Raw genomic sequence first — 15,436 nt, forward strand, 5'->3', positions numbered from 1 at the left:
TCTCTCCGAAAGACTAGGATTCTCAAAGCCCGCTGACATCTATATATCACGCCACCTCTTAGTTAAGGTTTCGTGTTGTTCCTGTTTTCCTCTGAGACACTAATCAGAACTTTTTGCTCCCAAAGACCTCTAGAGAGAAGCTGATTGATCATTATCTGGGGCACAACAGTGAGGACCCAGCTCTGGAAGGAACTTGTACTGGGTAAGAATCCTCCCCACAAGGCCATCAGCTCCTAGACTCCCCTCAGAATTGCCAAAGTGTGAGTCAGCTCTAGAGGATTGGGGGTTTGAGAGCCTCTAAATTCAGTTCCGAGCTAGTTAAGCCACTGATGGGATTGACTTAAATACACTTAAAGATTAAGGTCACTGTTTTACTTAGCACATACATCTTCAATTATTGCCCTTTGGAGACTGCTCCATTTCTTGTGTGTTCAGGTATTACTAGAAAGTTCCTACATGCAGGTAAAAGATCTATCGGCCATCCTTTGATATTTTATTGGCACAGACAACTTTGTAGGTAAGAATTAAAGGAATTAATTGACCCAGATTATCAGTTACTAGAGCCTTCACCTTATGTCTGCTTTAAGCCCTCCCCGCTCTCATCCAGCCCGTGATGGTGTGACTCCCACCCCCCTCAGGCTGGGTCCTCGTGAAGCCCAGGCTGCAGGCCCAGGGGAGGCTCCTCCAGAAGCAAGGCTCGCTGAGGCTGGTGCGCACGCTTAGCTCAGCAGGTGGCTCCTGAGTGACCGCAGAGAGACTCTCTCCATATTTTATGCAAGCACAGGAGCCCGGCTTAAGACTGAAGAACTTTCTCATTGGTTTGGACTGCCTTGCTTCCTGTCGAGCCTCCCTGGGCCTCCAGCCTGGCTGCCACGGGGTGGACGTCAGTAGGGAGTGCTAAGAAAGTAAAAGCAGTCCCTAAATGTGTATGAAATAGTGAGGAAAGTGACCTCTCCCCTACGCAGCCCGTCGGTCTCCCGCAGACTCTCCCTGTGCCAGACAGTAACAGCAGTGCCCTCCTTACCTTTCCAGGTGGGGACTGCCACACTGTCCCTCCCTGTCCGTCGGCACCAACCCCGGGACAGCTCTTTGGCTCTGCCCTCAGTGAAGCTCCCGCTGGTAGAACATGGGCAGCCAACCCCACTGGTCGGTTTTAGGATCTCCCAAAGAAGCTCTTTGGGTTATTTGGACTCTGTTTAAATCAGTTCTTTATCAAGTTGGCCACCTGGACTGGCAGACCGCGGTTTGTCTACCCGGACTCGTCTGCAGGGCTTTCCTGGGGGTAAAGAGAGCCGTCTGTGGAAGGCTGTGTGCGGGGCCGAGCCAGGGTCACCGCGGGGGCGGTCGCGGTCGTGGGCGGGGCGAGACCGGCTCTTGGGCAGCTGCCCACGCACAGCCCTGGAGCTGTGCCTCCCACGCCAGGTGACATCATGTGTTTCTTTGTAGCATTTTCATAATAAATTCTTTGTTTTCATCTCCAGGACTTCAAGGCAAAGTAACTTTGACTTAAAAGTATAGCATGTGTTTAGGTAAAAATAGTTAACCTTGTGCCAGCACCCAAGTGTGTTGCTGCTTGGTCCTCACTAACTGATACTGTCCGAAGCCGCCGAAGCTGAGCCAAGCCCCAGGCCCGGTGGTGGTGCTGTAAGCAAACAGCCTGACTTCCAGGAGTCGGGAAGTGTCGGGGGGATGTTTGATCGTTCTGAAAAGTGATGTCGTCAGGTGTCCTGTTTCAATTTATTTTTAGACAACCAAATTTTTTATGATAAATATTTTCATTAAAATTTACCTGTATATAAAAATACCTAAGTCAAAGCTAACACCTGGCTTATTTTATGTAGCTGGTACGGCAGACAGAGACTGAAATGTGTCCTCTGCCAGCATTTTTGTTGAGTGGTTAGGCATTATTCTGAGTGTTAGACCCAGGAGAAAGCTGCCAGCCTGCTGTAGAATCTGAAAGAAAGCATGAAGTGGTAATCAGGAATGGGTTACTCGGATCACTACAGAGATCTTTTATTCCTGGAAGGATTGTTCTGATCTACCCAGGACTTGGGATAGCATGCAGCCTGACCCTGTGAGCTGAGGCCCCGGCGTAGCCCATGGGCATCTTTAGTGCTTGTCGTGCTCACTGTGGCGCTGGTGTTGAATATGGACGCCTGGACCACCTGGGACCCCCCGAGTCAGCCTCTCTGCAGATGAGGCCTGGCAGTCTGCTTTGGCTGGGGCTTCCCCTAGTCTACAGATGATTCACGGGCACTGTTATGTCCCTGGTGCCCAGAACAGAGCTGGGCACAGAGTCCACACTCAAAATATTTGTGGAAGAACCAATGCCCCAAAGGCTCAGATGCCCCCGTGCAGTGTCAGTAATGGGCGGGAGCACGAGCTGTGGGGTCAGAGACCTGCCTGCACGTAAGAGCTGGGTGACCTGAAGCCCATCCCCGATTCTTCTAAGCCTGCACTTTCTCCGGCAAGAATGCTCCAGGAGCAGGTGTGGGGGGTGCCGTTGCTGCGACCGTACCTCCGTCATGAGCCCCTAGGGCTCCCTCTGCCACCACGCTGTCACCTACGGCGAAGTCAGCTCTAAAATATGCATTTCTCTCCTTTAGGAAATCTGACTATATTTCTCCACTGGATGACTTAGCTTTTGATATGTACCAAGATCCAGAAGTTGCCCAGATTATACGCAAATTAGATGAAAGAAAACGTGAAGCCGTCCAAAAGGAACGTTACGACTATGCCAAGAAGCTAAAACAAGCTATTGCTGATTTGCAAAAGGTACTGCTCCTGGAGAAAACAGTCCTCCCTCAGGTGTGTGAGCAGGCAGTCAGTGGTCCTGACCCTGGTACAGCAAGGGCGTAGGTCGCTAAAAGCTATGGGTACTAGTGTGGGTCCAAGGGGGTAAGCGAAATAAAGTTACGGACGGATGAGCCCCTAAGTAAGATGTAAGTGTGGGCACACGCTGGGCCTCTTCAGACGTCGTCCTCAGATGCCACACTGCCGCCCTGAAGTGGTAGAAAAACATGAGATGTTTACCATCCCTGTGGACTCGTGCAGTTTCTTGGGCGCCCCCGCATGGCCCCGGCTCGGCCCCTCCTCGGCGCAGGCTACCTGGGCAGCAGCCCCGTCACGCAGGCCTCGCCTTGCAGCGGCTGGGGGGGTGCACACTTGAAGCAGCGTGACCCCGTGTGCCTCAGGTCGGAGAGCGGCTCGGGCGCTACGAGGTGGAGAAGCGCTGTGCGGTGGAGAAGGAGGACTACGACCTGGCCAAGGAGAAGAAGCAGCAGATGGAGCGCTTCCGAAGCCAGGTGTACGAGCAGCTGCAGCTGCGCAGCCTGGTGGACGGCGAGCCGGTAGGTGCCCGGGCCGCCGAGACGCCCCACAGCGCCCGCGCGGCCACCTGCACACGGCTCCGTCACCTGCGGGCGCCGGTGCAGACGGGGGGCGTCCGCTGTGCGGGCTGCGCGGGGAGGCGCTGCGGGACGCGCACTCGCGGGCAGACTCGGCGAGGAGAGAGCGGACGAGCCGGAGCCCCGCATCTCGCCCCTCCCCCCCGGCTCGGCTTCCCCGTTTGTACCGTGAACTGAGGGCCGCGCTGCCCCACGTTCGCCCCATGACGGCCTCAGGAGGGTCGTGTGCGGTTAATCCTAACGGCCTAAGCTTGTCGAGACCGTGTGTCCTGGGAGACGTCCCGCCGCGCACCTTTAGCCCACAGGCAGCTGGTGCACACCCCACGTGGCAGAGTCGTGCGGGTCAGTGCGGACTCCGGAGCCTCACTGCCTGGGCCCCGGCCCGGCCCCTTGCGGCGGGGGGATCCCCGGGTCATTCCTTAGCCACTCTGCCTCAGTTTCTGCCTCCTGGTAAAATTGGTGTGCCTTAAATGAGAGCGTCTGTCCGGCACGCTTTTCGCCCTGGCCATGGTAACCATGTCGTGATGACACAAGACAGGCTGCTTTTGCAGCCACAGGGTACACGGCCACGCCAGGGGTGGGGTCCCGCCCAGGTGCTTCCTACCCCACGCACCACGTCTTCGCTGGCAGGTGCGTGTGCGTGTTTCCACGCTGGGTGACCCAGGCGCTGTGCTTGCTGTCACGTGGGCACTCCAGTGTGCTCTGTGGGGCCATGGCCACCATGGAGAGAGGGTTGAAAGGCTGCGACAGGACTGGGGACACCGTTGATGCACATTGTCACTCCGCCTTCCTAAATGGTCACATCCCACCTGTTGCCTCCAGGCAACAGCACTGGGAGTGAGGTGTCCCGTTTTTCCCCAGATGCGAAGGCCTTCCGACCTGCCCGCCCAGCCCCTTGCTCACTCTGCCAGTCCTCACCACCAACAGCCAGTGCTGTCCCTGCTGCAAGAAGAAGGCGCACCAGAAAGCCGGTTTGCAGAGCCTTTCCTTCAGGAAAAGCCTCCAGCGCATGCCCTGGGCCCTTCTCAGCACTCCACAGGGGACCCGTCACCGCGTGCCACAGACCTTCATCTCAAGAGCCATGTAGGTGACTCGGTTTCAGATTGTGTGCGGTTTATTCAGCAGACACATGGGGAGGACCCGCATGGTGCCAAGGCTTTCCCCGTGCAGGGGATGGATCAGGGTACACAACGCAGAACCTTCCTGCCAGACATTCCAGGAGAGGGGGGTAAATGCCGAAGCCAGAACGTGGTGGCTGACGCAGCCAGCAGGTAATGACCCCTCACTGGGGGGCCCTGTCTGCAGTCAGACGTGCAGGCCTCCTGCCTGCTTCTGCCCCATTCAGCCGGTGGTCCGGGACGCCCCATCCTTCTGAGCCTCCCACCTGCTTCTGCCCCCGTCAGCCGGTGGTCCGGGACGCCCCATCCTTCTGAGCCTCCCACCTGCTTCTGCCCCATTCAGCCAGTGGTCCGGGACACCCCATCCTTCTGAGCCTCCCACCTGCTTCTGCCCCCGTCAGCCGGTGGTCCGGGACACCCCATCCTTCTGAGCCTCCCACCTGCTTCTGCCCCATTCAGCCGGTGGTCCGGGACGCCCCATCCTTCTGAGCCTCCCACCTGCTTCTGCCCCATTCAGCCGGTGGTCCGGGACACCCCATCCTTCTGAGCCTCTGCTTTCCTTTCTATAAAAATGTACAAATATCTGCTTGAAGGATTGTTTCCAGGAATAATAAACGAGACCATGTTTGTAAAGTGACCAGAACTGACTTCAGTAGGGCCTCCATACGAGTCATGTATGGTTACCGTGCTTTGAGGATTTTCTGTGTTGTAAATAGCAGAAGAGCTAGCTCAGACTGGGGGTCTCCTGATGTTTGTCACTCGGGACTTGAGAGCTCATGTAGGCTTAAGGGTTCAGTCGCTTCACAGTGTCCTCAGCGCCCGCTCTCTTCCTGTCTTTCCACTCTGTTTCCTGTGGTTCCAAGTCACCCCAGAGCTAGAGCTCTCGCGTGTGACCCTCAGCTTCACGTCTGCACGTTGTCCCCTGAAAGGGGCAAGCGCGTCCCATTCTGAGTTACCGGTCACATGCCAGCCTTTGAGTGATGACGACCAAAGGAGGCCTTCGCTGGGGCTCCAGCTGGCGGGCAAGGTGGCGCGGCCGGTGGGCTCTGGGGAGGAAGGCAGGGTATCGGGTGGGCACGGGCCCGTGTCTGCTGCAGCCTGAGGCCCAGGAAAGCCAGAGAGGACAGCACTCGTGCTGCTGGCCTCCCAGTGCACAGCTTTGAGGGTCCCTGTCATCCCCGCCGGGAGCATCTTGTCTGTGATGTCATTGCTTTAAGTCATATTCAATACTTTGGTTTAAAATGGTCTTAACTTTTCCTTCGTCAGCATGTCAGCATCTTTTGTTTTATAGCAGAGTAGATTTTAGAATATGAGAACCTCACTTGCACACATAGTATACACCCAGTTAATGTCTCAGTGGGTATTAAATGGGAGTGTCGCAGTGACACCTGCCTCGGGAAATGACTGGAATCTCTCTTCTCACCTAATTTCCCGAAAGTCTGCCACCTATGTACACGTTCAGGTGCGCATCTCTGTCTCTGCATGTGGATGGAAGCCCCAGGAGGTGGGGGTGTCGTGTCGCCCATCGCTTGGGCAGGGGGCCCGGCGAGCACCTGCAGGGCTGAGGGGGCACAGACAGCTGCCTGCCCAGAGCACAGGAAGGCTGTTGAAGGGTCGTTAGCTTGGCTGCCTGTTTTTAGTATATGTCTGCCAGATAATGAACACGTTTAAAATGAGGCATGATACTTATTTCTAAGTCATAAACTAAGAAAAAAATCAGAAGTCTTGTCAGGAAAAAATAACTTTTACTTTGTAAGCTACCTGTCCGCTGAACTGTAATTACTAGTGGTAGATAGTAACTGAGGGCGAATCTATATCGCTTTTCTGTTGGATCTACGGTGAGTTTAGAAAGGAGTGGAAACCGTAACCTAATTTTTTCAGTTGAATCCTCCTGTATAAATTATTCTGATCCGATACAACTACCACCGTGCAGAGCAGTAGGCCTGCAGTGTAGACGCGGTGTTGGCAGGTGGGCAGACCTGGGGAGCTCTGCAGCCGCCCTTCCTCCCCTGCAGCTCCAGTCCGTGCCCTACGACGAGCGGCCCCTTCCTGCCTCGCGGAAGCAGCCAGCAGTGGCCCTGGAACCAGAAAAGAGTGACAGTGATGTCAGCGAGGCTCCCAGGGGAGGTGCGGCTGGAGAGCCGGAGCCCTTGACGGAGAAGGCCCTGAGGGAGGCCGGCCCCGCCGTGGACGTGCTCGGAGAGAGCCTGGTAGGCCGAGTGCCGCGGGCGGGTGTGCGGCACGGGGAGGAGGCAGGCAGGGAGGCGCCCTCGGCTTTGTCCGTGATATTGTTGGCTCCCTTTTGGTCTTAGTGTTCAGTTGAAGTCTTTCAGTAATCGTTAATTATACAAAACAGCAGAAACAGAAGGTAGAATTTAAGATTTTATGAATGCGTGTTCATTTAAGAGTGGGTGTTTCTGTCTAGTACTGACAGAGCTGGGATTGAAAATCTGCCCCTTTCTGGAACACCTGCCCATCCCAGGGGAAATGGTGGCAAAGCAGAACAGAAGATGGAAGGGTCTCCGTATGGAAATGAGCCCAGTGGGTTTTCCCCTAGTTCCCAGCTTCCCAGTATTTCTCCTGGCGGAACTTCTCATATTCCCGTGTTTTACGGGTCTTCAGTATTCCGCATTAGGACAGGCACTTGCTCAAACACGCATACTCATTCTGTCCCAGCAGAGATTCTTCTCCGTGTGTCGGGTCGCACGGTGTTGGGGTGGGGTGGCGTCAGTGACGCGCCTGCTCTGAGTCAGGCCGGCCTCCGGTCTGTGGTAGGTCGCGGGGGCCTATTCCAAGACGTGGTCGTACCGGGAGGACGCGCTGCTTGCCCTGTACAAGCGGCTGATGGAGACGCCTGCTGGAACCGCGAAGGAAGAGCTGAAGAGCATGCTGCGCACGTCCATCTTTCTCGTGAGAAGAGCCCTCAGAGACATAGTGACCCCGGTGAGTCCCCTCTGCCCCCGGTGGCCCCGGGTGAGGTGCCTCAGGAGGTCGGGTGGCCACGGGGGTAGCACAGGGTGGCACTAGGAAGGAAGGGTCTCTAGCAAGAAGTGTGGTGGGTGAAGAGCCTGCGCAGTCTGCTCACCTGGCCGCGCGCCCTGCTCCCGAACGGGGTCAGCTTCCCTGCGCCTCGAAGCCAGGGTCCGCTGAGGCCCGACTCACGGGGACTGATGAAGCGCTCGGTTTCTGTTTTTATTTTTCATGGAAGCTGAGGGGCTTGGGGTTATTCCTGGATCCCCTGACTGTGAAAGGGGCCGCAAGAGTGAGCACACCCGGGGGCACACTGCCCGCGCGTACGCAGTTAGGAGTGTTCGGGGTGTGGCCTCCAGGCCCACGCGCGGCTCTTTCCGACGCTCAAGGTGAGGGCCCACGCCTTCCGTACGCGAGGCCCTGCGTTTGGGAAGCGGCTTTCAGTCCGCCCTCAGCAGCCCTTCCGGCAGCACGGAATCTCCAGCCTAGTGTCCACGGGTGTTACCGGCGGTAAATGTTAGGTTTTCTCTGCTGGAATACGGTTACAGGAGCTCCTCTGCTTTTGCCGCTTTTTTCTCAGGTTTTTCAGGCTTCTTTGAAATTGTTGAAAATGATAATTACGCAATATATTCCTAAACACAAACTGAGTAAGCTTGAAACCACTCACTGTGTGGAAAGAACCATCCCCGTCCTGCTCACCAGGACCGGAGACTCTTCTGCTCGCCTCCGAGTCATAGCTTCCAATTTTATTCAGGTACAAATTTCACCATAAAATTTGAAACAGTAAATAATGAGCCTGTAACTACGCTATTTGACTCTCTGAATACCTTACCAGGTTCTGTCTCTCCTAATAGCGTTATTGATCCTCCTCGTGACTCCCTGTCATACTTGCCTGGTGCTCCGAGAGCTGAAGTTTGCCATTTATTAAAGTATAGTTTGACTTGTCTAGTATTTCTCTTCTTCAACGTATGCTAGTAACTTCTAGTAAAAATATATGGAAAACTAAACCAGAATAGAAAACTGGGGGTAAAGAGATAATAAATGTGTAATGGCCTTAATCTAAATAGTTTTGTTCGTTCAACAAACATGCCTCCTCCAGGCCAGGTATTGTGGGGATACCGAGAGAGTTCTGGGAGCTCTGCCCTGACTGCGGCCCGTGCTTGGGCTTCAGCAAGTCTATGGAGTCCTCGGATTCTGTACAACATTCTGTTGGGAAGGACTCCCTAGCTTTCCTAGTTTCTCAGGGGGGTCATTTTTCCAGTATGAAGAACCAGTCATCTCATTTCCTTTAACCTGAGTTCTGGGGCAGAATGAAAAAGCAGTACATTCTATTAACAGGAAGGTGAAAATAAGTGATGCTCAAGTCCTACAAGATACTCCCTCTCAGTGTGGCTCAGAATCTGGGGGAGGTGGCGTCTTTCAAAAGGAACATTGAAAATGAGAGTGTGTCAGTCCTTCATTTAGTCATTTATTTTTTAAGAGAGGGAGAGGAAGAGGTGAGGTGGGGAGAGGGAGAGAGAGAGAATCCCAGGCGGACTCCCCGCTGAGCATGGAACCCAATGCAGGGCTCGATCCCATGACCCTGAGCTGAAATCGAGAGTCGGACACTCAACCGAGCCACCCAGGCTGCCCCCAAAACTGATTTCTTTCTATATTGCAACCCATATGCTTCAGTATTTTATCATTCCTCTTTCTGTGTCTGGCTGCTTAAATGCTAAATACCTTAATTATAGAAAGACTTACTCGTTGGCAGTGGGACTTCATGCTCTCCCGTAAGCCCACCAGCGGTCCCATCAGCCAGAAACTGTGCACTGCTACGCTCTTGGCCAGTCTCATAAAGACTAACACAATACTCATTTGTTCTGGAATTTTAGAAATTAGAAAACCTTTTTCCTGAAGTGGGGAAATCCTGAGAAATGAAATCTTAAGTTTTAGATCACATTTCTTGTAAAGCTTTCATTTATCTGTGAGTGATCATGGTTTTATTTTTTATAATTTGGGGTTTTGTTTTTAATCATTATATCTTAAATAGAAATAATGAGGTTATTAGAGATAAATTATTTTATCACTATTTTTTATTCCCTATTTTTTTCCTTCGATTTTTACTTTGAGGATTATACTGAAGTATACTAAGTTGCCTCTAGCATTTTCTAGTACAAACTAACACAGTCGTGTTGGTTTTTATAGGAAATGGCCTTGTGCAAGGAAGTTCGGTCTCTCCAAATTATCCCATCTTACCTGGTGCAGCCATTAAAAGCCAACTCTTCGAACCATCTGGCAATGAGTCAGATAGGCCTCCTGGCCCGGCTTCTGAAAGACCTGGGCACCGGGGGCACGGGCTTCACCATCGATAACGTGATGAAGGTAAGCGCACCTGTGGTGCGATGCGGCCGAGCACTTGAGATGGGCCTGGAGCATGGCGGGCATCTACTCAGTGTTTGTTGAATGAACGAGTGAGTGAATGACTTCAGAAAACCAGTCGCTGTTTCATCTAACAAAGGCTTCCTGCTCCTCGTTCTGCCGTGAGTCGGCACGTAAGTGTGGACGTTGGTCCCTGGTGGCGGACAGACTGTGAAGAGCCCGTGTCCGTAAGAGAGAGCTGCAGTGTCACTGGGGACATCGAGCATCTGGACGTGTAGAGCAGTGGAAATGGACGACCTGATGAAACCACAGACGTCCTGGGAGAGAAGCTGTCTGCCAGAGCCAGGACTCCCCCCTCCCTAATTTCGAATGTGCTGGAAGTGCGCTCTGAGCACGCAGCCGGCGTGAGACGAGGAGCTGCAGCGCCCTCACGACGGCTCGTTCTGGCGCAGCCCAAGCATCAGCGCTCTCTGCATTCCTTCCCGTCCGCGCGGGAAGGGAGGGCCTCCCTTCTCCGTGGGTTCCACGCGTGCATCGACTCAGAGACCTGGACCAGGTCCTCATGTAATCAAATGTGCCATCAGGAAAGGCAGGATCATGTCAGGCCACTTCCACTCATGTGTTTCCTCTACGGACGAATGATTTAGACACTGAAGTAAGTAAGCCTTTCAAACACTCCCTCCCTAGACTTCTGGAGCTCTGCACCCCACTTACCCCACGCTTGGCCTCATTGTCTGGGTCCCTTTTCTGGTTCTTCTTCATCCTCCTGATCTCGTTAACTTTGGAGTGTCCAGGCCTCCTCTTCTCGTTCCTGTGCACACACCTTCCCTCGCTGACCTCACCTGCGCCTTCCCACCCATCCGTGGAAGACAGAGTTTCTGTGCGTGCCCTCCCTGGACACCTGACTCCCCCTGCAAGCCGTGTCCGCCCCGCGTCCAGATGGAGCGCCTGCCCTCCTCTCTGACCTGCTCCTTCTCAGCCTTCCATGTTTCTGTAAATGGCAACACCATTCTTCTGTTGGCTCAGCAAATGCCGTGGGCGCTTCCTGTGAATATATCCAGACACCGACCGGCCTCCCAGCTCCCCTGCTGCACGAAGGTCCAGCCCCCGTCATCGCTTGCCTGGCCGGCCACTGCCAGCTCCCCAGGGGACTTTCCCTTCTGACTCGCTCTGCAGTCACGTGGACCAGCCTCTGTCTTGCCTCCCAAGTGCAGTTTTCTTGTTGCCCGGCGCACATGACTGCCCATTAGCCGGCGCCCCGCTTCAAGACGCCAGCCTTGGCCTCAGTCCCGGTGAGCGCTGCTGCAGCGACGAGGCATGGGGAGCGTTGGAAGGAGGGGTTGGTTACGGCAGGAGCGAAGTCCCCGAGTGGCCAGTGGGATCGGGCTCCGGTGTGTACGCAGCAGGGCTGGCTGCGCGCAGAGCGGGCAACACGCATCCTCTCCACGGACGAAGTCCACTCAAAGCCTGACGGGATAATGGAGGTTTGAGAGACAAGAAGGGCGTATGAAACGCCCCCTTAACATCTAAGGAAGTGAACTGGCCGGAAATGCCTCAGGTCAGGTCACTGTGCCCGGAGCCCACGTGGCACCTGTCGTGGCGAGTCCGGCGTGGGGCCAGTCAGCATGCTCCTCAAGTCTGCAGGCACGTGACTGCGCAGGAAGAAGGGGTCCCAGAAGTGACCTAGTGATGGGCACGTGGGGCAGGAAAGACTTGAGCGAGGTGACAGACGGGAGAAGACAGTGTTGGGTCCAGAGTGGAGCAGAGCCCCGGACAGGTTGAGGAATTATCTGGGGAGGGAGTACTAGGAAATGGGAGAGGTAGGAGGTGACCGTCCGAGGGTGGGACTCCTAGAAGCAGGGCCCGCGTCTGGGGTAAAACCAAAGCCTGTGGCAGGCTGAGACTGGGAGGTGAGAGGCCGGCGCCCAGAGCCCCACAGGGAGATGTCAGCTTACTGAGCATGGTATCGACGGCGTGGGATGGGACGCACGTGTCGTGGCACAGCACCGTAGAGCAGCTGAAATGGATCGTGACGAACGAACGTCCTTGACAAAGAAATGTGGAGTAGGAGGAAAGAAAGTTTCAGAAAGATAAGCACAGTACACTATTTAGAATGTCAAACAAAAACCCCATGTGTGTACCCAGCGCACGCGCACACACACGTAAACGCGCGTCTGGATGGGAGCGCACAGGCCGGCCTCAGGAGAGCCATGCCCTCACAGAGCGCGGGAAGGCCGTGGGGCCCGGGAGGCTTCTGCTGGGACTCACACCATCACCACGGTGTTTCATTTCTTAAAGATCCAAAACAAACATGGCAAAATTATAACATTGGTTAATGTGGATGGTGGATGTGTGTAGTTTCTTATATTTCTTCTTCTCGGTGATTGGAATATTTTATAATATTTAATATGAAGTCTACAGAAGGATATAACCTAAAAAATGTTCGTTGGCATGTTAAATGGAAAAAAGCGAAACACAAAGTTATATATAATCCAACGTGAGCTCCACTGCGTGTGTGAGGGAAACACAGTGAGAAAAACTCGGTGTCGTAATAGCCAGAATTTTGTGGGTGTTGTTCTTTTTCAAATTTTTATAATGTGCCTGTATTTCTTTCATGCTGGGGAAAAATAAACTCTGTTATTGTCGAATCAGTAACCACAAGAACCCCTCCCAACTTTATGTTTAGTTTTCAGTGGGCGCCCTGGAGCACAGAGTGTATGAGGTTCGAGAGACAGCGGTTAGAGTTATTTTGGACATGTATAAACAGCACCGAGCTTTTATTCTAGAGTACCTCCCTCCTGACGACAACACCACACGCAAGAATGTTCTCTATAAAACAATTTTTGAGGGATTTGCTAAAATAGATGGCAGACCTACAGAAGCTGAAATTAGGGTAAGTCAACTTTTATGAAATTATGACTTAATCCTCTATTGAAGTTATTTGGTCCACGAATAAACCGACAGATTACTCAAGGAGCTTCCTGTGCAGGAAACCAGGGAAACCTTGTCTCCCTGAGTTCAGAACCTAGCTCCTCCACGTTCTGCCTGTGAGACTCTCAGTTTCCCCATCTGTAAATAGGAATAGTGACAGCTGAGAGGACATGTGTGGTTCTATCTGTCCGTAAACATTTATCAGATTAATTTGGTGAAGGTACTTTGACCCCAGTTATATTGTTAATCTTAGTGACTGTCATAACTTATGAGAAACATAATTCATATGCCGTGACGTTCTCCCAATTCCTAAGACTACCCTAAATAGCTATTCTAATGGAAAAATAATTTTCATACCAGGCACAGAAGAAAGCAGCTACAGAAGAAGCAGAAAAACGAAAGAAAGAAGAAATTAAAGCTTTACAAGGGCAGTTGGCCGCACTCAAGGACATTCAGGCCGAAGCCCAGGTTAGGAAGGCCCCCGTATCCTTCACCCCTGCGCGTTCACGGATGCCCTGACTGCTCATCCCACGAGACAGATGGACGGCATGCTTGCTTTCCTTTCACGGCATTATGTAGATGAGATCTGTAGGCTTTGTTGCTTTTTTAAAACGGGTTTGGGGTTACATAAAAGGAATCTTCCATCAGCTGGTTTGAATTAGATAGTGACGCCAGGGAGTGGTGTGAGCTGCTGGTGATGTTTAGAGAGGAAACCCCAGGGCTGCAAGGAGGAGCTGGAGGACAGATTTCCTCTTCGGAGCTCCTAGCCTCCCTCAGAGGCAGAGGAAGAAGATAGCTTGTATGTGAAGATCTGATGCCCATGCACTGAAGAAGGCAGGTTTCAGGGAAATGTTCCCCCTCAGGAAGCCCCTGGTCCTCAGCCTCTGGGAGACGCCGTCTGGGGGGTCGGAGAGTGACTGTCCTGTTTCTGGGATTTACAGCAGTTTCACGACGTTCACTTTGTCATTCAGGTCCTTCAGCTGAAAGAAAAGGGGAGAGGGAGTGGGGAGGAGCTCATCACGGAGCATGAGGTTTCAGGGGTGCAGGAGGAGAAGGTTCCGGAGTGTGCTGCACGGCACCGTGCCTGTTGTTGATGGGATCACACTGTGCCCGCCGCAGGCTGCTAGGAGGGTAGACCTCGCGGTGAGGGTTCTTGCCACGGCTCGAAGAGAGAGAGAAAACACAACTGAGTGGGTGTTGAAGTGCCTGTGGCCCAGCGTCACCGTGATGATCCGGGACGTACTGGCAGCTGGGGCGAACAGGACGGAAGAGAAGGGCCCTGGAGGAGGGAGTGTCCTGGGGAGGGGGCCTCACCGTGGAGTCAAGGGTGGTTCTTTTTTTTTTTTTTTTTTTTAAGATTTTATTTATTTTGAGCAAGAGAAAGGGGGAGGGGCAGAGGCAGAGGGAGAAGCAGGCTCCCCGCTGAGCAGGGAGCCCGATGGGGGCTCGATCCCAGGACCCTGGGACCATGACCTGAGCCGAAGGCAGACACTCAACGACTGAGCCACCCAGGCGCCCCTCAAGGGTGGTTCTTTAAGACATTCATGTTTGGTCCGATTCTCACAGCTGCTTGCTAAAGCAGGTCCGGCAGGTCCTCGACTTTTCCTAATGTCATACAAATAGAGAAACGAATTTATTTTATTTATTTATGTTTTTAGAGAGGTAGAGACAAAGAGCGTGAGTGGAGGAGGGGAGGGAGAGGGAGAGAGAATCTCAAGCAGGCTCCACGCCCAGCGCAGGGCCCGACACAGGGCTCTATCTCTCGACCCTGAGGTCAGGACCTGAGCCAAAATCAAGAGTCAGACGCTTAACCCACTGAGCCACCCAGGCGCCCCAATGGGAAAACAGATTTTTAAAACTCAGGCGACTTACCCCAAGGACAGACCTCTCAGTGGTTAAGCCAAGACAGCCGGGCTGTGCTGCTAAACCCCTCTCTCCTCCCCGTCACGGCACAGCTCCGAGCCGCAGTGAGCCCAGCCCCAGATGCTGTGGGCGCTGCTAAGGCCACGCCCCCCCATAGAAGTCTGTGGAAACGGTGCTGGGTAGCCGCGTCCTTCGGCTTCCCCGGAGTGCATTCGCCAGCTCGTCTGCATTCGTTACGTTTGCTGAGCACCTGCTCTGTGCTGAACTCTGGGAATAAGCAGGGAGCAAAACCAATTCCTGCCCGCCCGCTCAGGGCCACTGCTCCAAGAGGAAGAGACAGTGAAAGAAAAAGCAACACAGGGTGGACCATGGGGCAGGGGCGGACGTGGGCCTACTGTCCTAGAATGATTGCTGAGGACGACGGAGTCTCTTTCTCTGTTGCTTCTTTCGTGGTGAAGTATCCGTAGCATGCTTCCCAGTTTAACCATGTTCAAGTGTGCAGGCCTGCGCCATTAAGTGCAGTCACGGGACTAGCACTGTGCCTGCCATCCAGCTCCAAAGCTTCTGGGAATGACAGTATTTTTAGATTGCCTGATCACTCCCGAGTTTTAGAAAAAAGGATTTGAAAATTACTGATCGGTTTTCTAAGCTATTCAAAGCATCCAGCTTTTGGCGTTGTTTACATTGTCTCCCTGCAAAATACACAAACCCATCTCTCTCTCTCTTTTTTTTTTTAAAGATTTTATTTATTCATTTGAGAGAGAGAGAGACAGTGAGAGCACGAGC

At 53.4% G+C, this 15,436-nt stretch overlaps 1 protein-coding gene and 1 long non-coding RNA gene across 6 annotated transcripts in view; both read left to right on the top strand.

Moving 5' to 3' along the window:
- CEP104 (centrosomal protein 104) overlaps positions 1 to 15,436 on the top strand; it is a 33,854-nt gene that overhangs the window by 9,527 nt on the left and 8,891 nt on the right. For 4 of the 5 annotated variants that reach the window (XM_036089553.2, XM_078073873.1, XM_036089552.2 and 1 more), the window contains 10 exons: positions 126 to 202; positions 2,607 to 2,775; positions 3,195 to 3,350; positions 4,269 to 4,490; positions 6,541 to 6,735; positions 7,301 to 7,468; positions 8,076 to 8,249; positions 9,683 to 9,859; positions 12,543 to 12,749; positions 13,148 to 13,255. In XM_036089553.2, the coding sequence (XP_035945446.1) occupies positions 126 to 202; positions 2,607 to 2,775; positions 3,195 to 3,350; positions 4,269 to 4,490; positions 6,541 to 6,735; positions 7,301 to 7,468; positions 8,076 to 8,249; positions 9,683 to 9,859; positions 12,543 to 12,749; positions 13,148 to 13,255 (1,653 nt within the window). The remainder of the gene's footprint in view (positions 1 to 125; positions 203 to 2,606; positions 2,776 to 3,194; positions 3,351 to 4,268; positions 4,491 to 6,540; positions 6,736 to 7,300; positions 7,469 to 8,075; positions 8,250 to 9,682; positions 9,860 to 12,542; positions 12,750 to 13,147; positions 13,256 to 15,436) is intronic. The other variant, XM_036089555.2, reaches the window with a different exon arrangement.
- On the top strand, positions 4,498 to 5,172 carry LOC144382003 (uncharacterized). The gene is made up of 2 exons (XR_013448419.1): positions 4,498 to 4,678; positions 4,753 to 5,172. It is a non-coding gene; the product is annotated as an uncharacterized LOC144382003 (long non-coding RNA).

Source organism: Halichoerus grypus, chromosome 5, assembly GCF_964656455.1.
Source record: "Halichoerus grypus chromosome 5, mHalGry1.hap1.1, whole genome shotgun sequence".
NCBI lineage: Eukaryota > Metazoa > Chordata > Mammalia > Carnivora > Phocidae > Halichoerus > Halichoerus grypus.